The 25,262-nt window shown below is 36.3% G+C and overlaps 1 protein-coding gene across 6 annotated transcripts; it reads right to left on the bottom strand.

Annotated features, from left to right (window-relative positions):
- Positions 1 to 902: 902 nt before the first annotated feature.
- LOC121370979 (baculoviral IAP repeat-containing protein 7-B-like) lies at positions 903 to 20,094 on the bottom strand. 6 transcript variants are annotated; one of them, XM_041496555.1, is made up of 7 exons: positions 19,928 to 20,094; positions 9,448 to 9,946; positions 6,861 to 7,045; positions 6,197 to 6,239; positions 5,221 to 5,331; positions 3,704 to 3,808; positions 903 to 2,962 (listed from the first exon to the last, which is right to left on the bottom strand). In XM_041496555.1, the coding sequence occupies exons 2-7, from the start codon at positions 9,905 to 9,907 to the stop codon at positions 2,763 to 2,765; spliced, it is 1,104 nt and encodes a 367-aa protein (XP_041352489.1). In that variant the 5' UTR covers positions 9,908 to 9,946; positions 19,928 to 20,094; the 3' UTR covers positions 903 to 2,762. The 6 variants fall into 6 exon arrangements, with proteins under 6 accessions (XP_041352489.1, XP_041352488.1, XP_041352487.1 ...); XM_041496554.1 differs by lacking the exon at positions 19,928 to 20,094 and adding an exon at positions 11,570 to 11,610; XM_041496553.1 differs by lacking the exon at positions 19,928 to 20,094 and adding an exon at positions 11,547 to 11,607.
- Positions 20,095 to 25,262: the final 5,168 nt, after the last annotated feature.

The raw sequence follows: 25,262 nt of genomic DNA, 5'->3' as shown, positions 1-25,262 counted from the left end.
TTAAGTGGTTCATAAGTGTGTAAAGTGGTTCATACGATACTTTTTGTAAATTGCGCAAACCTTTTTTTTTGGATCGTATTAAAATAAATTCAATAGCACCACAGATACCCCTGCCGCTACCGATCCTGGTCCAGCTGCTGGTGCTCTCTTGCACCTGCCAAGCGCAGACGGCACCATCTCCCACCCAAAACCCTTTCCTGTCCTGAATGAAGGAGCCGGCGAAAGTCGAAACCTGCGCTCATGACAGGCGGGCACTACAACAGATTGCTCTGAATGTACACGAGAAAACCCTATGACCTGATCTGACCATGAATGTCGAAAATTATCATTTTAAATTTTTATAATTTCAAGTGAATAATAGTTTTATTAATATAAAATACATGAAGTAACAATAGAACTCTTTCTTCGGGAAATTAATACACAGAATAAGGGGAATCCCCATTCTGCGTCCCGCTTTTCCTGTCAATTACCCGAATGATGAAATTCTTTCATACATTAATACAATTTTAAACAATAAATAACATTTACTGATTCAACATTAACAACATAAAGTGTCTTTTTATTAATGTCAAATAAAAATAGCTGAAATGATTTATTTTGTTTTTTAAGCAAGTAGTGCAAAATTGAGATCTATGCAGTTATGAACGTCGGTGGGGTTTTTAAAAATCAAATGATATCATTTAGACCAATCCAAGCATTATACCGACAGATTGGAACTGTATTCCAAATGAACTATATAAACAAAGCAAAATCATCACAGACCTAGAATCAATAGCTGGCACTGAAATAATGTTGTGGCCAGTCAGTATAGGGATTCCATGATGAGTCAATTTAGGAACCTTGTAGATTTATAGTCCTGAGCTAACAGTTATGTTATTTAATCAGAAATCAAAACACACAACTTTCTTTTAGTATTTATATAAATTGTGTTTGTAATAAAGAGATAAATGCTTTTTCTGTAAAACACCCTGGAACATATTCAGTTTCTTACCTGATACACACCCACACTGCTGTTTCAGGTATTTTGTCCAACACAGGCTTACATAAAAGTGCTTATGGTTTCTCGGTTGGAAAGTGCTTATGGATTCTCGGTTGGATATAATGGGAATTCCATGAAATGACAAGCGTCATAGAGTTCCCCATCCTTACCTTCACATCATTAACCTGTTACTCTCTACCAACCAACCTAACCTAACGTTCTGTTCCAGTTTTGTTCAATTGGCAGCATTTTAAGAACAGTTTCTGTCACTGAATTCTGATTGTTAATTTGAGCATTTCGTGAATGTCAGTTTAAGTCTTCAAGTATGACAGAATACAAACCACTGTCCTCGGTCCCACTGCAACGTCATTACATGATATGGTAGATTCCGATCTAAGCGAGCCGATAACATAAACAAAACAAATGGAAGTAATTGAATACATGTTTCGATACAGGACACACGATATTGGTACTTTGTAAATGATTTTTTAAAATGTCCGATTAACAGGATACGAACAAACAGGAATGTTTAACAATAAAATAACCTATGACTATTAAACACGTAATGAATGACACATTGAACACTTTGTCCAGTGAGTAGGACTGAAAACCTGCTGCTACCAGTCCACAGTAACAAAACTGCACTCAAACTCACTGTGACAGATCTTTCAACTGCTCTTCTGCACACAGGATAGCTAATTCTATATCCTATGATGTAAAACATGGAGCACCGATTGGAACAGAAAACCTGAAATATGTTGACCATGTTTGAGGGACTGATCCTACAATGCAACATGCTTCAAGTATGCACTCTACCACTAGCCTACATCCCACTGTCACTGACGGAATGTAAACCAGTTATCACCAACTTCAACTCCATAATGAACGGTGTAAGCAGGATTTCAGCTTCATTATGTCTAGACCAACACATCAATATGACATCCATCACTGGACTCGGTGTACTCAGGATTTCAGCTTCATTACGTCTGGACCAACACATCAATATGACATCCATCACCAGACTCAGTGTAAGCAGGATTTCAGCTCCATTACATCTAGATCAACACATCCATATGACATCCATCACCAGACTCTGTGTAAGCAGGATTTGTGGTCAACTGCGTCTAGACCGAAACATCCATATGACATCCATCACCAGACTTGGTGTAAGCAGGATTTTAGCTCCATTAAACCTAGAGCAGCTCATTAATATGACATTCACTTTCACCAACAGGCTCATTGTATGCAGGATTTCAACTCCATTATACTTACGACATCTCATCCACTTGCCATCCAGTCACCACCAGACTTGGCATAAGCAGAATTTTATCTCCATAATGCCTAGAGCAACTCATCCATTTGACATCCACCATCACCACCCAACTCGGCATAAACAGGATGATCCAGAATTGTAAACAAATCTTCCCTCTGCCCAGAGTCAAGCCACTGTTCACACCAAAGACAGAACACAGGGTGGACATGCCTGAAACTAATGAGTGTGGGCATACAAAAAGTGTTTGCGCTTTGGACTGTACTACTGTAGCAGCATGTAACACCAGGTGAACATGTTCTAAAACAAGAAAGCAGAAAGGTGTGCTTGTGTATGACAACAGAGGAATTGAAAGGCTAACTGTGTAAAAGGTTGGAGAGAATTGCAATGGGTCAAACACTGGTTCATTAGAACATGAAAACCGTTAAGCTCCACTATTCTAAAGTAACACTTTAAAAAAGTTTCTACTTAGTACCAAAGAGGTTGTGCTGTTGATTTTGTATTTAACCATGCTCATGCCAAATATGTACGGATGGTGCCTCTTATCGATTTCCTACAGACTGGACAATGTGTTACAAGTTTTGAACACTCTTCACAGCACACCAGATGCCCACACGGTAAAAATGTCACTTCCACTTCCTTAGCCATGCAGATTTTGCACATAATTCTGTCCTCTAGCCCTCCAATTGGGTCCTCCAGATTTGTGGCAGCAACTGCAAATCAATATGTATGTTTGGAATTTACTTTATAATACAATGTCACTCTGGTTAGCTTGCTATCATTGGGTGTGCTGTTTACAAATTGTATATATCGTATATTAACCAACCCTTTCATTAGCTGGCTCCTTAGTTTGACACGGATTATCTGCTACTGAAACACTGGCATGATGTGAAGAGCAGACGATTTTCTGTATCTCATGTCAACCAATTTAATATTTTGTCAAACGTTTTCTAGTTTTTGTATTTATGGTAATTCTTACTATAAATAATGTCAAATTTATCTGTCTGGATGAATGCATACTATCAAAGTTTTATCAATTCAATAAACCATGCGAATCAGTCAGACCTACAAATGACCATGAAGTGTTTATAAAAAAAGACCATTAAAACAGATCAACACTAAAATTGAAAGATTTTCATTACTTAAAATTAAAAATCATTTGCTATTTACTGCTGTGCATGGCAAAAACCAAGACAGCAAATTTTTTTTTTTTAAATTACACTCAGGTGTTTGTAGTTCTTGATATAATATTCAGTGCTGTGTACATATCAAAAATGTTTCGATGGACTTAATGTATTGTGTAATACAACTTCCCAGGAATGTACTTAGTGACCCACAAACATGGCTAATGCACAGCAATATACCACTGTGATGATTTTTTTTAATACTGTTTATTACATACTTCTTAATTCCAGTATTTCTATATGGAATAAAACATGACAAACAAAACTTACCTATATTTGTCAATGAACGAACATTGTTGACTGGTGAATTAGGAGAGGAATTAACATGCTCCTCAACAGCTGATAGCAATGACTCAGCACTTGTGATATTGTTTCCTGGAAACAAAAAGGGAAACATTAAGTAGAAATATGAGACAGGGTTTTTTCCCCACTAATTGTTTTTGACAATAATCCAAGGATATACTTTCATGACAAAGAAAACAGTTGATAGCAAACCACATAAAAAGACAAAACAACAACAAAAAAACCCAACCCCAATCAAACTCATACATAATCATGTACTACATATCATGGGCTGTTTTTCAAATTAAAATATTATAATTTAAAAAATATTCTTTAAAAAATTTGAAAAGAAAGACATTTTATTTATTCACTCTAATTATATAGCTTTCCATTTATCCTATTACATGTATGTCCCCCCCAAATTACCCATATTTAAACAATGTAAAAAAGAAAGAAAGAAGCAAATCATTGTCGTTTTTGTCATATATTATAATATTAAACAAGTTAACAGTTATTATCAAATTTATGTCATGAGTGAAAACAATTTCACTTGTCAAGAGCTTTAGCAAGTGACAAGTGAAAATTATTTCATGAGGGACATAAATTTGATAATAACTGGTACAGAGTTTGTTATTCTATTTATTATCCCAGCTCTCCCCCCCCCCCCACCCAAAAGCCTTTATACATACACACACACATATATATATATATATATATAGAGAGAGAGAGAGAGAGAGAGAGAGAGAGAGAGAGAGAGAGAGAGAGAGAGAGAGATGGATGGATGATGTAAACCCTTTAGTCACTGTCTAAGTATTGCAATAACTTTGTATTTTAATCACTTCACAGATAATTTAAAAAAAACAAAGTTCTATATATTCTGTTTTTAAACAATCTGTAATGAATTGCATTAAACTAACATTATATTACAAGTTTAGCACTGAAAACAGAAAGCTGTAAAGTAAAGGCAAACTCTTTAAACTATGTCATGTCATTTTGTGTGTTTGCCAAATCGTGATGAAGGAAGGAAGGAAATGTTTTATTTAAAGATGCACTCAACACATTTTATTTATGGTTATATGGTGTCAGACATATGGTTAAGGACCACACAGATATAGAGAGAGGAAACCTGCTGTCGCCACTTCATGGGCTACTCTTTTTGATTAGCAGCAAGGGATCTTTTATATGCACCATCTTACAGACAGGGTAGTACATACCATGGCCTTTGATATAAAAGTGCACTGGCTGGAACGAGAAATAGCCCAATGGGCCCACCGACGGGGGCCCACATCGACCACACATCGAGCGAGCGCTGTACCACTGGGCTACATCCCGCCCCAAATGAAGTCATATTTAGTACCGACAAAGTCATTGGTTTGCAAGTGTCAAATTGTCCAATGGCAGCATATGTTACACCAATGCAGACATTTCTCACTGAGAAATATCAAAAATATTTTTCCCTTATAAGTGACTGTCGAGGTAATAAATATATAAAATATATATATTACCTTGTCGCATTTGGTTTAGAAGCACTTGCTGGACCAACTCCTCATTGTATCCCATCTCTATCACAGCTTGAATGCACGGCATGAGCTGTCTGCTGTTAGCACTAGGATGTCCTAGGAGGCAAAAACACCATAAAAGCATGAGCTATGGGAGAGAATTTATTTTAATTTGTTTTCTGTGTTTGTATCCAGCTATGATTCAAGCACGATGTCCATGACTCATCTTAGCTACCCAAGTTAATGGTTATTTATCAGTGGTTAATGAGAGAGAGAAGTCAGTTTAGCAACATTACATATCTAAAAAAAGATGATGAAAAACATCTGGTTTTGAGGAAACTCTGGTTTACTGAGGGTCTGGTTTTAAAGTGTTTTGCTGTATGTACAAATATTGCTTTGATTGTTAAAGGGACATTCCTGAGTTTTAGGCAATTGTTAAAATGATGTCAATCAACAAAGACATTTTAATAACTATAATCACAAGTTAAAATATAATTTTCTAAATAAAATATTAGTGACTATATTATTAAACATGTTTCTGATCATCCTAATGGTTGTACTAGGTCAAACTTAATTTTATTCCCTCAAATATATTTTTTCGTACATACGAAATTATTGGGATACCAAATCCTGTTTGGGTTACTTACAAATATTATGATGACCAAAAACACATTGAATATAAAGACACTGATATTCTAAACAAGAAAATATATTTAATATGTAAGTTTAATCGTAGAGATATTGCATCAGTCAGAAACATCTTACAATGCAGCAAACTCAGGAAAGTCCCTTTAAGAGATCTGCTGTGAAAATATATAAAGATCTCAAATTTTTTCTCTGTTTCTATACTGAAGATTAAAAGAACAGATGTTATTTGTTGTTGTACCATACCCAAAATAAACTGTATTATTTCAACACTGTAGTTCTACCGGTCATGGTAACTGATTAAATTTGGTGTTGTTTCCATTAACAAAACACTCACTTCTCAGTGGCTGAGGACTTTCCCTCTGTGGAGACTGAATAGCCTAAAAGAGAAATTTAAAAAAAGGAAAAATTATATATATAAACTTATACAAAACAGAAAAGTAATATATTGTTCTATAGCTATAGGACAGTGTCATTATTAAATGTTACTTGAAAATTAAATTTTTATCCATGTATGTTCGCCATTTGATAATGTGGACTTTTCAGGCAGCAAATTATGACATACTACTGGAACAGTAACAGAGCAATTGCACTTATACAATACACACTGATCGAGGGCTGTAACCCTAAAACCCACCATACACAGGAGATAGAAAACTATTAAAGTTTGTTTTGTTTTATGACACCATTAGAGCACACTGATTTATTAATCATCGGCTATTGGATGTCAAACATTTAGTAATTTTGACAGTCTTAGAGATGAAACCTGCTAGCTACATTTTTAGCAAGGGATCATCTATATGCACCATCCCACAGACAAGATTGCACATACCATGGATTAAAATATTTAAATATATGCATATACAATAAAAGATGAAAAGTTGGTAATTTTTAAATTCAGATTGGGATTTTTGTTTTTAAAGTTGGGAATTTTAAAAAATGCCATAGCCTTTTGGCGAATATCAGTCTAGCAACACAGGTCCTGTGATAAAACCCTGTACCTGTCTGTTTGGAATGCTTGACAAAAAGTTACTCTGAATTTCCCTCACAAACTGTTCTCCTTTCTCCTGAATGACATAGGTACAGCGGGGGAACCAGACAGCATGTTCTATCCATGGGTCGTCCGACCTTTCCCAACTGCGCAATGTTCCTCCACAGCAAAAACAACGCACACTGTCACCATGTCCTGAAACGACCAACCAAACATAGGTAAAACATGATTTAGACAAAACTAAATATCTGCAGGTAATTAAACACGATTCAAAGTTAAACGTTTTTTTTTGTTAATGACACCACTAGAGAACATTGATTAATTAATCATCGGCTATTGGATGTCAAACATTTGATGATTTTGACATAGTCTTAGAGAGGAAACCTGATACACTGTTGCATTAGTAACAAGGGTTCTTTTATATGCATCATCCTACAGACAGGATGGCACATACCACAGCCTTTCATATACCAGTCGTGGTGCACTGACTGAAATGAGAAATAGCCCAATGGGCCCACCAGTGGCAGGAAACATGATTTAAACAAAACAATCTGTAGATAAACATGATTTAGACAAAACAAAACATCTACACTTCTGGATGTGCAAAAACATGTACAAAACATACATACATGTACATGAATAAACACACACATAATGCACACATATAAACACAAATGTACACCCTCGGTGGTGTAGTGGTTATACCATCGGACTTCAGGCTGGCCAGTACCAGTTCCAACTCAGACTAAGTGCACTGCTAGGCTCAATGAGTAGGTGTAAGGCCACATACACTAAGTTTCACCCACTTCACTGGTGCGATTATAGGTATGTCTCCCAAGTGTATGACCCGACATGGGGGATGATTACCCGGCATGCACTGCAGGTTCTGTGTACCCTGGGCTCTGGTGATACCGAGATAACTCAACTGACAGCAAGTGTAGAGCACGACCCTGTCAAGTAGTCCCATACCAAAATGGAAATACTAGGGCTTCACCATTCATCTCATCACCATCCATGTTTGTAATGTCCAAACAAAAATAAAAATGTCTTTGTCTCTGTGTTAAATGTTTGTGGCATTAAAAAAAATTAAAATAAACAAAAAACCCCACAAATGTACACACAACAGGCATCTGCAAAATCAGTTTGCATATTATAACCTATTTCAAACATTACTGGTACTTTTGTTAAAATTGAAAAACAAAATAAGAATTAAAACAGGCATTGTTGGGGTAAGCAACTGAATAACTAATGTGCAACAAAACCTTTAATGATCATTCTTTGAACTTGGGGTAGTCTGAAAGGCATACCATTAACATCACTGCTGCAACATGACTTAATACTTTTCAGAGAAATTTCATACATTTGATTCTGGGCAACAGCTATTTTGTAACACAAGTATTCCATTTCATTTGACAGGTTGACAGGTTGTACCTAATTTAAATCTGAAGTTCTTATCAGTTGTATCCAAGTAAATCCGTGTTTTGTATTTTAACAATACACCTCCATCATTAAATTTGCAAAAAGTCTTGCATTTGTTATGAAGTAGAGCATCACACAATCCATATTTTTTCTGGTACTGTTTATCTATTCAATTCTTGTATGTTTTTACCTTTTTACCTTAGTAGGATTAGGGTCAAGAACAGGTCAATTATGACAAGACATAGAAGTAATAAATTAACACCAGTTTTCAACAAAATTATCTGAATTACTTCTGGGCTTTGTACATGCAAACTATAATTGATTTTGCAGAACTTTTTATGTAGGTACATAAATAAAACAGCTGATAAAGAGTTGTCTCAACTTGAGTTTGCTAGACCAAATTTCATGCAACATTTAGTATTTAAGAGATTGAATGAATTAGCAACTCTTATCTTCACATAAAATATCAGTTCCTATTTTTGTTGTACCCAATCCTGGTTTCAACCTTTAGTGCAGATGTATAACAACTGTAGGCCTACACAAATAAAACTATTAAGTTACAAGAAATACATGTAAAATTATAAATAGTGTCACATATTTAAAAGAGGGGGTGGGATCTAGTTCAGTCAGTTGAGTGCTCGCCTGAGGTGCTTATGTGACAGGATCAAACCACCTTGGTAGATCTATATATATATCCATTCAACTGATTGGGTTTTTCTCTCATTCCAACCACTACACCACAACTGGTCAAAGGCTGTGGTATGTGCTTTCCTGTCTGTGGGAAAGTGCATATAAAAGATCCCTTGCTACTAATGGAAAAACGTAGCAGGTTTCCTCGGATGACTGTGTCAGAATTACCAAATGTTTGACATCCAATAACCAATGATTAATCAGTCAATGTGCTTTAGTGGTGTTGTTAAACAAAACAAAGTTTATATTTAAAAGTTTAAAAAGTAATATACAGTATAAGACTCCCAAACTGGAAAAATATTCTTTAAATCTCATCAATTATGTTACAAAATATCAGTATCGGTATGGTATTTGATGAGATATAAAAAGTAAGATTTGTTAAACAGGTTTTATTTTGACAGGGTTAAAACTAAAATCATGTTACTAATAACATACACCATTTACTTAGTGTTTTAAGTATGATACATATATACATAAAATATATATACCTGCATAAAAGAACCCAGCTGTTGCTAACAGATCTCTGTCCTGAGGTACGTTACTGGGCAACTCCTCTAAAGATTTTAATCTAGCATTCTTATCTGCAAACTGACTGTACTTCGGCAAGTTCAGAATGGGTACCGCTCTACCTGGCTGGACCTGGGATACTACAATAGAGGCTGGCCGGCTTCCAGGACTTATTGGTATGTTGCCAACATCGAGGTTCCTCACGAATGGACACTTAGGGAAGTGTACCTCATGCTCCCTACAGGGATCATCTGAGGGCCTCCAACTCTTCAACACACCACTGCAAAACGCACACCTCACCCGATCGGAGGGACCAATGTAGTAGAAGCCATTTTTAGCAAGCGTCTCTGGGCTTTGAGATGCTGAAAGCGGCCACCTACGAAATGTTTCCAACCTTATTGCTTCAGACTTCAGTTGTTGTTGCTCTGGTAAAGGGTTCATAATTCACACATGTAGATTCTCAGCAGGAGCATGATGTTCCTAAATGAGAAAATCATTATGATGAAATATTGTAATAATAAACAAGTGTTGATAAAATGCCATAGTGTAATATCTAGACTAGAGCTAGGCGGTGCCTATTGAAATTTCAGGTTTGGTATCAGTTGCTGTACGTATTTTGGGGGAGATTTACCTCACATAGTATATATACCGGTATGGTACACCACACAGCTCTAGTCTAGGTTATAGCAAAAAAAGTTTATAGGGGAAGGTTGAGTCATAAATTCTGATTGTTCCAGCATCCAGTTCATTCAGGCTTAGGTTTAGGGTTTCTGCCAGAGGATACGGAGAGTAAAATTATGTAGCCTAAAATCTTGGAAATTAATGGATACATTTTTATAAAGTTTCGATAGATAATAGTAGGAGAACTGCCGTTTAAAGGGACATTCCTGAGTTTGCTGCATTGTAAGATGTTTCAGACTAATAAAATATTTCTACGATTAAACTTACATATTAAACACATTTTCTTGTTTAGAATATCAATGTGTTTCTGGTCATTTTAATATTTGTAAGAACCCCAAACTGGATTTTGGTATTCATATAATTTCTTATGTATGAAAAAACAATATTCTAGGAAATAAAATGAAATTTAACCTAGTACAAATATTAGAACAATCAGAAACACTTTTAATATACAGCCACTAATATTTTATGCTGAAATATATATTTGATATGTAATTACAATCATTAAAAAGTCTTTGTTAGTCGATAACCGACTCCATATAACTGTAAATAAAATGTGTTGAAATCGTTAAATAAAACATTTCCTTCCTGTTAGTCCATAACATCTTAAAAACTGCAACAAACTCAGGAATGTCCTTTTAAAATTCGCCAAAGCACATGATGTGCAGTGTCCAATTTCAAAACATTTCAAACCCATAACGGTACCACCTAGTAGACCTGTGATTTTGATCAGGGTACGGCCTAGTTCATCAAGATAAACGTCTCCGCCACGGAGATCCAATAAATGTCAAAATGTAAAAAAAAAAAAAAAAAAACCCAAACAAACAAACAAAACACCGGACAGTAGATGTTTACCTTGGTGAACTAGCCTAGTTTAATTGTAGGCAAGTTATAATTATTATATCACTATTAGGTGGGTAAAAATCGTCACATGTTCTAACCAAAATAGCCTTATTAGTTATGTTCACCACGGAACATATACGAATAAACTAAAGATGATCCTGAATGAAACATCGACGCGACAGCAGGCAATCATCTTCCTCATTCCTGGTGATGCGCCTATGTTGTCTACAAATTCTCGTTTTATCTTCAGTATTTATACTGTTTCCAAGCCTAATGTTAATGATATTGAAAACGAAACCGTCCTAGGCAATAGGTCTATAATATTATATAAAACTGAAAAGGAAAACGAAGGTATTTTCCAATTCAAGTCCATGGTTGTCTTTTCTAAATCACAATCAGTAACTTCCGGGTTCCATGTCGATTGTTAGGCAAAAAAAATAAAAAAAAAAAAAAAAAAAATTCTCGTTTAAACGAAAACCGTATGACTAAGAGGAAATGGTTGGTGCGAATCATAGTCACTTCGTACCCAAGTCATATCGTACCATCTATTTCGTACCATGCTGCCTGGTCACTTCGTACCCAAGTCATATCGTACCATCCATTTCGTACCATGCTGCCCGATCATTTCGTACCCTAGTCATTTCGTACCTTGGTCATTTCGTACCACTGCAAAAAGTAATTTCGTACCCTAGTCATTTCGTACCATTGTGAAGTCATTTCGTACCCCAGTCATTTCGTACCCTAGTCATTTCATACCAGTATATAGAAAACGAATCGACTATAGCATAAAAGCAGTGGGGGGGGGGGGGGGGGGGGGGGGGGGTAGTTGGTTTTTTAAAACTTTATTTGAACAGTTTGAAATTCAGAACACGTTATTGTGCAGCATATCATTATTGGTACCCATAATACCTGTCAACTGTTATTTCCATTTTACCTGACAAGAGCCGTATATATAGTATTTACTACTAACTGCTAACTTTGATTTTGTGTGAAATGGCACCAAATAATTAGTCAAAAACAACAAAACAACATAATGGACCAACAAAATATTATTTATTTATTAGGTCTTTTTCAAACTTTGGACAAGTTAAAATTTTGCGTAAGGAAAACAAACAAGTTATACATGTATGCAGTCAGACTTCGTTACAGCTTGCAATAGCATAACCGAAAATTATTGGGTTACGACTAATGCGAGTTACAATTTTATAATATAATATATGATATTGACGATCCTGAAACACAAATGACTGGGGTACTGTAACACACACATCAAAATAAATATTATATGATAGAGGATTCGTCACGAGTTTATTAGGATAAAGGATAAATATATATATCGTAGTTACAAACATTTTATGATTTTATTTTAGAAAGCCAATGAAACTATCGAAAACCCCACATTATTTGTCATATTCTAGTTGCTTTTTTTTTTTTTCAGTCGTCAGCTACATAGCCAATTGCTAATGTTTATACAAAGTGGCAATAACTTTTAGTCTTTTGCTGATAACATATCCCTTAAATTAACAACATTTGTAATTTAATGTCATTTTGTAAAAGACATTACCGGGGTGATTGTTATAAATTGTATGCCATGGTACGATATGACTTTCAGTTATGGTACGAAATGACCAAGGTACGAAATGACTTTTTGCAATGGTACGAAATGACCAAGGTACGAAATGACTTTTTGTAATGGTACGAAATGACTAGGGTACGAAATGACCAGGGTACGAAACGACCAAATTAGGTACGAAATGACCATGGTACGAAGTGACTAGCAACCGCTGGTGCGCATGCTCAGTCATGTCAGGCTATCAATTTTGAAATAAAATGTATAAAAAGGTAAGTAGATGTATACTCACATATTATCTCTGTTCCATCAAGAATTGCACCAGGTGGTAAGAAAACGTCATTTTAAAAGCATTATCGAAAACCGTACTATGACGTTATCAACGTAATGGCAACAAAACAAAATTAGCTTTTCCCGCGAAAAGTCACGTGACCTGAAAGCGGCTATTCGGAAGTGACCAGTCATTACTCTTTGGCCCGGAGCAGACCCCTGGCTATCCAGGACTCGGCCCCGGGACAGACATGCTTGAAGCTCTAGTGGCATATAAGCATGTAAAAATTTACAACCAACCAACCAACCAGTCATTACTCAATCGGCAGTGCTAGTAGTCGTGTTTGGTTGTATGGATTCCGTCGTGCACATGTTGCTGTTTAGGCATGCATTTGCATTGCATTCATCAATTTTTTTTTCTGTCCCAGAGCAAGTCACTGGCTATCCAGAGACATGCCCCGGGACGGACATGCTCGAAACTCTAGTGGTATATAAGCATGTACAAATTATTCGCACTCGCATTCATTAAGATTCCAGGGCACAAATTAACTGTAATAATAAGTTTCATTGTGCATAAAACGTATTCTTACCTTTTTTTTTGAATTTTTAAGGAAATTTATTTTAAGTGTACTTCCTTAACTGTTAAGAAGAACTTGTGTCAACGATCGAACATGCACATACATTACAAAATATCAGGAAGTAAAATAATACGGTTTTCGATTTCGTAAGGTTTTCGATAATTGGCCTCGATGGCGTCGTGGTTAGGCCATCGGTCTACAGGCTAGTAGGTACTGGGTTCGGATCCCAGTCGAGGCATGGGATTTTTAATCCAGACTCCAAACCCTGACTGAATGCTCCGCAAGGCTCAGTGGGTAGGTGTAAAACCACTTGCACCGACCAGTGATCCATAACTGGTTCAACAAAGGCCATGGTTTGTAATATCCTGCCTGTGGGAAGCGCAAATAAAAGATCCCTTGCTGCCTGTTGTAAAAGAGTAGCCTATGTGGCGACAGCGGGTTTCCTCTAACAAACAGTGTCAGAATGACCATATGTTTGATGTCCAGTAGCCGATGATAAGACAAAAAAAAAAAAAATCAATGTACTCTAGTGACGTTAAATAAAACTTTACTTTTTTGCTTTAACATGATCGGCAATGGCAATTCATTTGGTCTAGCGGAACCCAGTAACACTCATTCGGAACATCTCGGCCGATTACTTATCCACCGATATCAAACATCAGATCGAAGCTTATTTAAGAATTAAATATCATAATTGTTTACGTTCATGGTGGTATGAATTAAATAACCGGTTTACACACTGTGTGAGCTCTCTCTTCAATTGTTTAGGCCCTACTTCTTTATTCATAGGAAAAGGCATTTAAGGGGAATTCCCATCCTCGGTTCGGCTTTTTCCGCCTGCAGCCAATTGAGTGGTTTATTCTCTCAAACAAGAAAAGATGTATGTTGAAGTCGAACCCACCCCTCCTGCTCAAACAATTATTTTCCAATTTAGTTTCAGGGGCAACATGACTCGACCACACCTAAACCTCGTTCACCACAGTCTAGATCCCCCCCCCCCCCCCCCCCCCCCCCCCCCCCCCCCCCCCCCCCCCGCCCCCCGCATGAATTCCTGCACGAGCGCTTGTAGACCCTGGGCCCTGGCATATCCAGAGAGGAAAAAAACGCCGAGGAAAACCCAGACCTGTAAAATAAATTGGCATGGGGAAAATAAAATAAATCTGGGGTAATTTTTAGATACCATGCTGGCTACGCCACTGAGGCCCCTAATAATATTTAATCATTCAATAATTATTATTTTTTTAATTTAACAGTTATTTTAATAATTTTATACAATAAAGAATTAAAACTCCTTTAAAATTGTTTCGTATTCAACACATTAGCTTTTTAGATACCCTGTCAACACCATAATGGAAAGATTTTACTCAATAAAACGTTTTTTTGTTGTTTTTTTTAGAACAAACATGTGTTGCTAGGACTTAAACTTAGCATAGTTCCTTTAAACAAAGACAGGTACGTTCTAATTAGGTTGTGTTTGTGCAACTTCGCCTTACCCCCGCTAGGAACGATCCTGCATGCTATATATCGTCAAGGCATTCAGTAGGAACAATATGTTGCACACTATATAATGGAGGGGTAAGAAAAAGAAAAAAAGTATATATATAAATAAACTTCATAATCTTCTTAGTACTTGTATACAATTTCACGTTTCTGTGTACATTATTTCCTGAGATAATGGGACTTGAAATATAACACGAAAATGATGATTGCCACTTTCAAGCTAAATTTAGCACCTACCACGGTTAATCCCCAGTCTCACATACACGAATTATACCCCGAATGTCCAGGAATATACACGATCCCATGAATCCCCGATTGCTCCAGATTTTTCAGGAAAAAATTGCATGATTCGGCTTCTCTCCCGAGCTGTGTACGACTGCTGCCAGAACTAATACGATACCACTACGATCTTCAAACCGATTCATTACGAATCGGGACGACCTACTACGTAGTACGTGGCCCCTAGGATGCCTTCCCGAATACGCTACGAATCTTGAAAATTACAACGATAAACCTACGAATCCGCACGACTGCTACACGAATCAGTACGATTGCCTCAAGACGCCTATATGAAGGCTGCCAAAGAGGCCAGATTTTGGGCTGCTGGTGCTCCCTTGCACCTGCCAGTGCAGGCGGTCCCTCCTCTCCCCTCCCCCCACCTTTCCTGTCATGGACGGAGGAGCCGGCCAAGGCCGGCTCTTGTGCCCACGACAGGCGTGCGCTACAACAGCTTGTTCTGAATGTACATGTAAAACCCTATGACATGACATGACATGGCCATATTTCATTCGACGTTCTGCCTGCAAGCAGTGAACATCACCATGCCGCTCTTCAAGAAGTCAGCAACTGACCGCAAGCACCGTATGGGAGCGACACCGGATATTGGTACTAAGCGAAGCGATATAAATGTGTGAGAAGGCTACACGTGATTTTACACATTCATTTATAACAATTTCCACCATCAACCAAACCTAAAAGTATACTGATTCAGTTGGATATTTTTGATAAATCTCATTAAACATGTCATCTAGTACCGGCAAAATGTTGCGTCTGTGTCACGGGGATCCTATAATACCCGTAACTGAATAAAACACGATTATCCAAATATCTCTCCTAACTGTATATCTATTAGATCTCTCTGTAACGGGCAGTCCAATACCCGCGTGGCTCGGTTCTAGGTATATGAGAGATAAGATCTTATATAAAGTATATGTGATATAGCACGTTTAGTTCACTAGAAAACACAAAAAAAACCCCAATACACTTTGGAATCTGTATTCACCTTAAGCTGACAAATATATTTGCCGCAGTTAATTATCTAACAACAACAATAATAACAACCCAGAACTAATCACTTAATTAGTTAATCACTAGGTGTCTAGTTTACACAATATTCTAATCACTTCACCGTGATACAACACACACACGTGTGATAATTGAGAAACGCTGCCAGGGGAACTTAATTAATAAAGGAATTACAACTCTATTCCTAACTGGTTAATTTTTAATTAACCCTTAACTACTCATTCAGTAACCTTGTTAAACAGAATTAATACTGGTACCTATCACAATAAAGACAATAACCTACAGTTTACCTAGGTCCTCTAGGATGACTGGTTAAGCTTTATATATATTAGAACAATGAAGCCTACAGTTTACTTCGTCAGATTACCGGAAACACCGTCTAAATAATATTGGTCCGGACGGACCACTCCGGACGGACAACGTTCCCCCTGGAAGCCTTCCTATGTTTCTCCCTGATATCTCTAAAACCCTAGCTATTTATTATAAAAGCCGAATATCGCCTGGGGGCACATCGTGGTACCGAATACCTACAAGTGATATTTCCACAGAGACTAAGACGGCAATTTTCTCTTAGATGGCCAGACTTACTGTCGCCTAGTCGCCAAAATCACAGTCGTAAAAACCGCACTCACGGAGGTATTACGTAACTACTGGACACATGGCCTCCGCATCTGGTCTGGGTGTGTATTAGCGGGGTACGGTCGCGCGGAGGTATTATGTAACCAAGTGCACACAGCCCTCTGAAACAATTAACATCGCCACAGGCGAAAAAAAATAAGAGCATGTCCCGTCACAGTCTGTCAACTTCATGTGCAGTAAAAACAGTTTCTAATGACTTGGATTCATACTTATTATGTCATTTCTGTTAGATTATTTTCTACTATTAACGTAAGTGTGCATTTATTTTAGTTTCATTTTCAATGAACGTCAAAATCGTAAAGAAAAATATTTCAAAGGTATACGGCGGCTTGAATGTAGAGTGTACGGTTGATTGGTTTTACTCCGTATGGAAGGTGTACGGCTTCTTGAAAACATTTTTTTTCTTAAATGCCATATTTTAAAAATATTAAGCATTATATCGTGTATATAACAAATACATTTTATCAAGACATCCAAAACCAATATGTACATGTAAAAAAATATGTTATTTCGGAAACGTTTCAGGCAATGGAAGTGATAAAAATGAAAAGTTCCTATAAAAAGTGATGTAATACGATGTAATTAAACAATTATATTATGCAAACAATTATTTTTCTATTTCCAGCTGTCCATATTGCCGAAGCACATGTTCCATTTTCACAGACATTACATCTCACCTAACGTTGAACATAGAGACAAGTACCTAAAATTTACACGTCACGATGGAACGTCATCAAAACTGCAATTTTAAAATCATTCCAGAGTTGTGTAAAGAGGAAGGGAGAACAATTACCATTAAAACAGGCGAGGAAAAGATACATACATCTCGACCTAATATCGCTCCAAAAGACAGTCCATGTTCAAAACTTTTCAAAGTCTCTGAGGATAGCAACGTAGATAGCAACACTACTACAGAACTTGAATACAGTCAGTGTCATGCCATTGTAGATGAAAGCTACATTGTTTATAAAGAGATTATTTCACTTCTTCCATCAGTGATAGAAGAACTAAAACGCATAGGAAAAATAGAAGAATTCTTTAATAAAATCTTTTGTATGTTTATTTTTGACATGTAAATTATAGCCAAAGCGACTTTTGTAGATCTTCCCACACATGTCACAAATGTACGTACGAGGGTCTGATGACGATTTTATTGGAGTACTTGTCATTGGTTGTGGGTGCATCCGCTTTACGTGTTTATTCAAGTTGCTTTTGTTCTTTGTTGTGTATCCACACGCTTGATCAGGACATCTTCTAACACTTTCAGGCTCAATGTCTATCTCAGCAGAAAATATCAATGTTCTGAAATATTACAGCATTATTTTTATTTATGAAAATGTTGTCAAAAAGCACTACCACTTAATTGATAAATAGGTACAAAGAGTAAGTTGAAATATGTTAATAGACATAGGATGCTAAATAGAGATTAACTACAACATACTGCTGTTTTGTTCATTTAGGACTCTTCAGAGGTAAATATAATCAGAAAGCACGCTACTACGGTTTATAACTATATATATTTCACTTGTATGTACTGGTGACATGTATTGGTTCCCGTGAAGTGTATTTTAAGTTTACAAGTAGGTAGTTTGAGGCCGTGAAAATAATTCATGTCCCAAATGGCTGGATCCAGCCGGAATTGATTTGTATTATGTAAATACAAATTAATCACATAAACTTTGAGATAAAAACAATTTTATATTCGGTACACCCACTGCCACCTGGTGGGTGGGGGACTGGGTTACACTACTTTGTATCAATAACTGATAACCTATACATTGTCTATGCAGTATTATAATCATGTTTTAGCGGTCTGTCTTTGTCAGTATGCCGTACACTACCATACCAATATGCCGTACACATATTTTTTAATAATATACAAGCCGCCGTATACCTTTGAAATATTTTTCTTTGCGATTTTGACGTTCATTTAAAATGAAACTAAAATAAATGCACATTTACGTTAATAGTAGAAAATAATCAGACAGAAATGACACAATAAGTATGAATCGAAGTCATTAGAAACTGTTTTTACTGCACATGCAGTTGACAGATGCAACATTTTGCCGATACTAGATGACCTGTTTAATAAGCTTTATCGAATATATCCAACTGAATCAGTATACTTTTAAGTTTGGTTGATGGCGGAAATTGTTATAAATGAATGTGTAAAATCTGGTTCATGTGTGTTACTTCTAAATGTAGTAATTTTCAGAAATCTTACCTTACGTGTAGCCTTCTTACACATTTCTATCGCTTCGCTTAGTACCAATATCCGGTGTCGCTCCCATACCATCTATAGTCATCATCGTTATATGATTTTTATTCTTTATATATTTTTTTTTTATAAATAATTTCAGTTTGGATTGACGTAAGAAGAAAAGTAAAAGTGTTTTGGAAATAAATGAAAACAAATTGTGTGCAGTTTAGAAAACAGTCGGTTCTGAAATATATAACTTGTAGTTAATTCCATAGTATGAAAAAAAAAGGCGTTCACTGTGGGACGGACTATAGTATGTGGAGATTGTGACATTGCAATGTTTTTTTTCACAATTTCTATCGGGACAAAATATGGAAATCTAAAGATAATTAAAGATAGGAGAGTAATTTATCGTAGTTGTTAACAATATGTTTCGGTTTCGGTCGGTCGGTCGGTCTCTCTCTGTCTCTCTCTCTCTCTCTCTCTCTCTCTCTCTCTCTCTCTCTCTCTCTCTCTCTCTCTCTCTCTCTCTCTCTCTCTCTCTCTCTCTCTCTCGATCGATCTCTCTCTCTCTCGATCTCTCGAACTATAGGGGGCCTAGTTGTTTATTTTTGAGCCGAATGATTTCTGAATAGCACACAAAAATATTTTGTTTTTGTTTTGTTATTTTGAAAACACCTTTACTTTTCTTTTTACGTCAAACCAATCTGAAATTATTTACGAAACACATTTTTGAGAAGGATCGATGGGACCGTTCTACTTTCGAAATCACAAGGAAGTAAAATTTTAACTGCCGATTGTTTCCCCATAAATCTATCACAATGAGGTGGGTGAAAATCGTTACATGTTTTAACAAACATAGCCTTACTACTTACGTTCACTAGGGAACATATACGAATAAACCAAAGATGACCCTGAATGATAAATCAACGCGACAACAGGCAATCATCTTCCTGGTGATGCGACTATGTTGTCTACTTTCCATTATCAAATTTTCGTTTTAGCTTTTTCCAAGCCTAATGTTAATGATATTGAAAAAGAACTGTCCTAGGCAATAGGCCTATCATATTATATAAAACTGAAAAGGAAAACAAAGGTAGTTTCCAAGCTTGCAACTGTCAAGTCGAAGGTTGTCTTCACTAAATCAGGAACTTCCGGGTTCCATGTCGTTAGGCAAATAGTATAGTTAGTTCCCTTGAGTAACTATTGGTAGCAGACCAGTTATTTGTGAATCTTCAGCTGAGATTTCTGCATACTAGCCCATGACATCCTAAATGACCACCTATGGTTTAAAAATAAAGAAAGATACAGGTATTTTTAGTGTCAAAGATTTTTTTTAAAAGGGTCATAATTATACAGGGAACTTATTTTAAATACTTTTAGTTCAATGCTTGTGTTACTTTCGTCAATGTGTCCAAAGTGCATGATTTTGGGTGCATTTTGGACAATGTTGACATCCATACAAACCACACTCGTTGTGACCCAAGCGGGAGTTGGCGGATATCATACATATATTTATGGCAACTTTGCTCACAAACCTTACAAAAACCCTCATTTGAATAAAGGTTTACCCAAAATGACCACGCCCCACTTTTGTCACCAGGAAAACCCGGTGTATGAATACCAAGCCTCATTACAGCTAAACAGGGGCCCCCCTTAATTTTGCGATAGTTTTATTATATATTAATTTTCATTTTTTTTTAACGACCCCCCTCCAAACCTCCCCCAAAGTTCTCTTGGCATTCATCCTCATGTCACTGCCCCCCGCCCCTAAACGGATTTTCTGGTTCCGCCACTGAGAATATCAGTGTGTTTCTGGTCGTCTTAATATTTCTAAGAAGCCCAAACTGGATTTTGTCTTCAAATAATTTCGTACGTACGAAAAAACAACATTTTAGGAAATAAAATGGAATTTAACCTAATACAAATATTAGAACGATCAGAAACACGTTTAATATACAGCCACTAATATTTTATGCAGAAAAATATATTTGGTATGTAATTACAATCGTTCAAAAGTTTCTATTAGTCGATAACATCTTAAAAATTGCAGCAAACTCAGGAATGTCCCTTTTAGAATTTACTACCTATTCCAAATAATTAGCCTTATATATATATATATTGTTAAAAAACCAGTAGGGGAACCTGAAATATTAATGTTAATATCAACTATTAGACCTAACATGCGTTTTGAACACAGACATCCTAGTAAAGAACGTTCAGGTCTGTTTATCAACACACCGAAACACATTCCATAGTTTGCATGTGCATCACGCAGATGCCCCGTACACGTGCGTGGGGTGTCATTCTCGATTTTGATAATTTCCAGGAAGGTCGATTAATCACTGTGGAACATTATTTCTGTCATTCTTTTTCATTCTGTTGATCATACAGTTGTTACTGTTTTGTTTTTAGTCATTTTTATTGTTTGAATTTGCGATTTACTGATAAAAAATACCCGGTCAACTTTTAAATTTCAATCGTCGTTCAAGATCTTTGGTAATCATAAAACCTACTGTAATACTAAACTACCGGTTCTAATGTTTGCCCAATTAATTCACTATTATCATATAACCATTCCCACAGCTAATATAACTTACAATTTTGGCAATTGTAAATTCTTATTAGAGTTCCCTACTTTTTTTTAAAGAGTATAATTAGTTAGCTCACTTGTGTACCCCTCTCGCAAAAAGAGTTCGGTCGTGCCTGAAGCTTTTTGAATATAAGCACGTTAATAAAGTTAAAAGAAAGAACGAGTTCGCTTGTTGTTTTTGCATAAATCCACGTTTGAAGGCTAATTATATGCAATTATATTCTTAAACTTAATGATACCGTAGTCAAGGAATTATTTAAAAAAAAAAAAATAATAATAATAATTTTACATTCGGTTTTTCACCAGGAGTGTAACATGTTTGGCTGTAATGAGGCTCGGTATTCATACACCGGGTTTCACTTGTGATAAAAGTGGGGGCCGCGACCAATTTGAGTAATTTTCAAACAAGCTGATATTTTGAAAAATTGAATAGCTAAACCTTTATTCAAATTAGGATGTTTGAAAGGTTTCATGAGCAAAATTTTCATAAATATAAGCGTCGTATTCGCCAAATCCCAATTGGTGTGGTTTGTATGGGTGTGAACACTGTCAAAAGTGCGCCCCAAATCATACTTTGGGGACACATTTTGGAATGTAACACATTTAACTCTAAATATTTAAATGAGTCCTAGTTATAATTTTGACCCTATTAGTAATTTTTTTCTGTCTAAAAATATATGTATCTTTCTTTATTTTAAACCATAGGTGGGCATTTAGGATACTAAGGGCTGGTATGCATAAATCTCAACTGAAGATTCACAGCTACCTGTGGTCTCTGATCATTGTACCAAAGCAGAAGTTTTCGTATCAAAGTTGGAGGTGAACCGACATTGACGGAGCACAAACAGTGACAGCTCTGATTGGTAATAATAGCTAGGTTGCATTGATTGTTTCATTTATTTATGTAAATACTACCCAAATAGCACACTATAGTTGGCCCACCCTTGGCCCAACGTAGACTGCCGACGTTGGCACATGATCATTTTGACCGTTGGGCAAACGTTGGCTCACTGTTGCTAACTCCACGTTACGCCAACGGTGTACCAACGTTGTGCCAACATTTTCATACCACGTTATATAGTTGGCCCAATGCTGGCACAACGTAATGTAATAATTTATTAAGAATAACAAACGTACAGTTGTAACATTTATTAACGAACTACATATCAATTTTGTTCATCATCTTTTGCTGATTCCGACGACGTCTCCATGGCAGTTGACCTCGCACGTTGCCTCTCCTTAAGTGCTGCAATGGCAAATGCAAAAAATAAAGATGTTATACTAAAAGGATTTCAACAGTTTAGTCTTAAATATACACCTGAAATTATTTAAAATTAAAGTATATACCACTAAATAATAAGGTTGTTCGTATCAGTATACGCAAATGTCACCTTGTTCAGACTATTACTGTTATCAAAAAATAACAAACATTTCCCTCGAGTTAAATGAAAGTACTTAAAGTTTGTTTTAAAGTTTTTGTTTAACGACACCACTATAGCACACTGGTTTACTAATCATCAGCTATTGAATGTCAAACATTTGGTAATTTTTACATATAGTCTTAGAGAGGAAATCCGCCATATCTTACCATTAGTAGCAAGATATCTTTTATATACACCCTCCCACAGGCAGGATAGCACATACCACGGACTTTGATATGTCAGTCGTGGTGCACTGGCTGGAACGAGAAATAACCCAATGGGCCCACTGACGGGGATCGATCCCAAACCGACCGCGCATCAAGCGAGTGCTTTACCACTGGGCTACGTCCCGCCCTATGAAAGTATTTATTCATAATTCTAAAACTAAATAACCTAGCTATTACATGTCTTGCCACATACGGATGTGATATACAACTAGGCTTTCTCTTATTTTGTTATTTTGATGGACATTACTTGTGTCTTAGATCTTATAGGGTTTGTTTTATATATATTATTCAGTGTTACACATTAAATATGTTTGAAAAGATATAAGGGTATAGCCTGAATATTTTTTTAAATGTTGGGAGGGATGTCTTTATACAGATTCTGCTATGTTCACAATTATTAAAAAATACTGAAAATGTGTAGGTAGGGGTCCAAAAATGTCCAGGCTCAACCCCCATGACTTTTAAAAGGGATAGCTCTAATAAAATTATAAACCGGAAATAGTCAAATATGATGGCAAAAACTCATACCTTTTCTTGACATGCGTTCTTTTGAGGCACCCACTTCATATCTTAACCAATTTCTAAGATGCAATTCCGCTTCTGCCTCTTTTATGTTGCTGTTTTTGGCAGCATCTTCAGAAAATAAGAAATGGCAAATATTAAATACATATTTTCAACTAAATAGGTGTAGAATTATGTCACAAGTTAACCCAATTATAGCTTGAAGAAATCAGAAGTTGAACATGAATGAATTAACGGTTTTTAATTTAAATTATTAGCAATATTAATCATTGTAAACTTTAAATATACTAACAAATGTCTAATAAACAATATATATTTCATGTCTGTGTACAGTTTATTATATGATATTAAATGAGTGTCCATTTCTTATCAAGTTTATGTCACAAGTGATATGATTTTTATTTGCCTTAGCGAGTGACAAATAAAAATTAGTTCAAGTCTTAATATCCTATTTATTACTCAAATAATTATGTTTTAAATTGGGAAATTATAAGCATACAGACGGTGATAATTTGTGACGTCAAGTGGGACGTAAGACTCTTAGTGGGATGTAACACTTTGATATGTACCAAGATATTTTGGTTCATAATATTAGGGGTAATAATACCTTATTATCACGTTTCTGAGAATTAATTTCCTGATGCCGTTTATCATTCTCCTGCCAACCCAGGTGCACTGACAGGCGAAGGGCTGGGTGAATATGCACTGCATTATTCTCTCAATTACATCCTTTGCTGTTATAAATGCGTCCAAAGAATTCAAATAGGGAACCTATATGTAGTACATCAGGGGTAGGAATTCTCCTCGGATCAGCTGTTTTCCTCTCATGGAACATTGCGTTTCCTCGCATTTTAATCGTTCTTTCCTCCAAAATGTGTCAGATGGCACAGATTATAACCTAGGATTTCAAGAATTTCCGGGACCCTTCTAGATTTCCTCTTTTTTACAGTTGACCAATTCCCACCCCTGATACATAAATACATCAGCATAAAGAATATAATATAATCGCTGCAGTAAAAGAATAATTAAAACAACAAACGCAACCTGTCTTTGATTCCTTAAAGTCGCAGACCCTATAGTATGCCAAGTACTCTGACCGTGAGAGAGCAAGACGGACATTTTGACAGTTGTAATGCTCTTATCACGCGGGGAGTGCATTATAACTGTCCAAATGTCCGTCTTGCTCTCTTATGGTCAGATTTCTGGGGCAAGGACGCTAGTTTCAACCTGTGAAAATGAACACTAATTTTGGTAAATCTACGCACCTGTAATGATGCCACACGCATACAATTTGTATGGCGTTATCGTGACATTACTGTCTCAGATTCTATTACAGGCTTGAGTCTAGACACTAAACGTTTTATAAGCACCGGGCCTGGTTTCGTTGAAAGCTACATGGTGGTACTTGAGAAGAAGTCGAAAATATATTAGCCAATATCGGATTTGG

The sequence above is a fragment of the Gigantopelta aegis genome, chromosome 4 (genome assembly GCF_016097555.1).
Source record: "Gigantopelta aegis isolate Gae_Host chromosome 4, Gae_host_genome, whole genome shotgun sequence".
NCBI lineage: Eukaryota > Metazoa > Mollusca > Gastropoda > Neomphalida > Peltospiridae > Gigantopelta > Gigantopelta aegis.
This window is presented reverse-complemented; position numbering and strand designations above follow the sequence as displayed.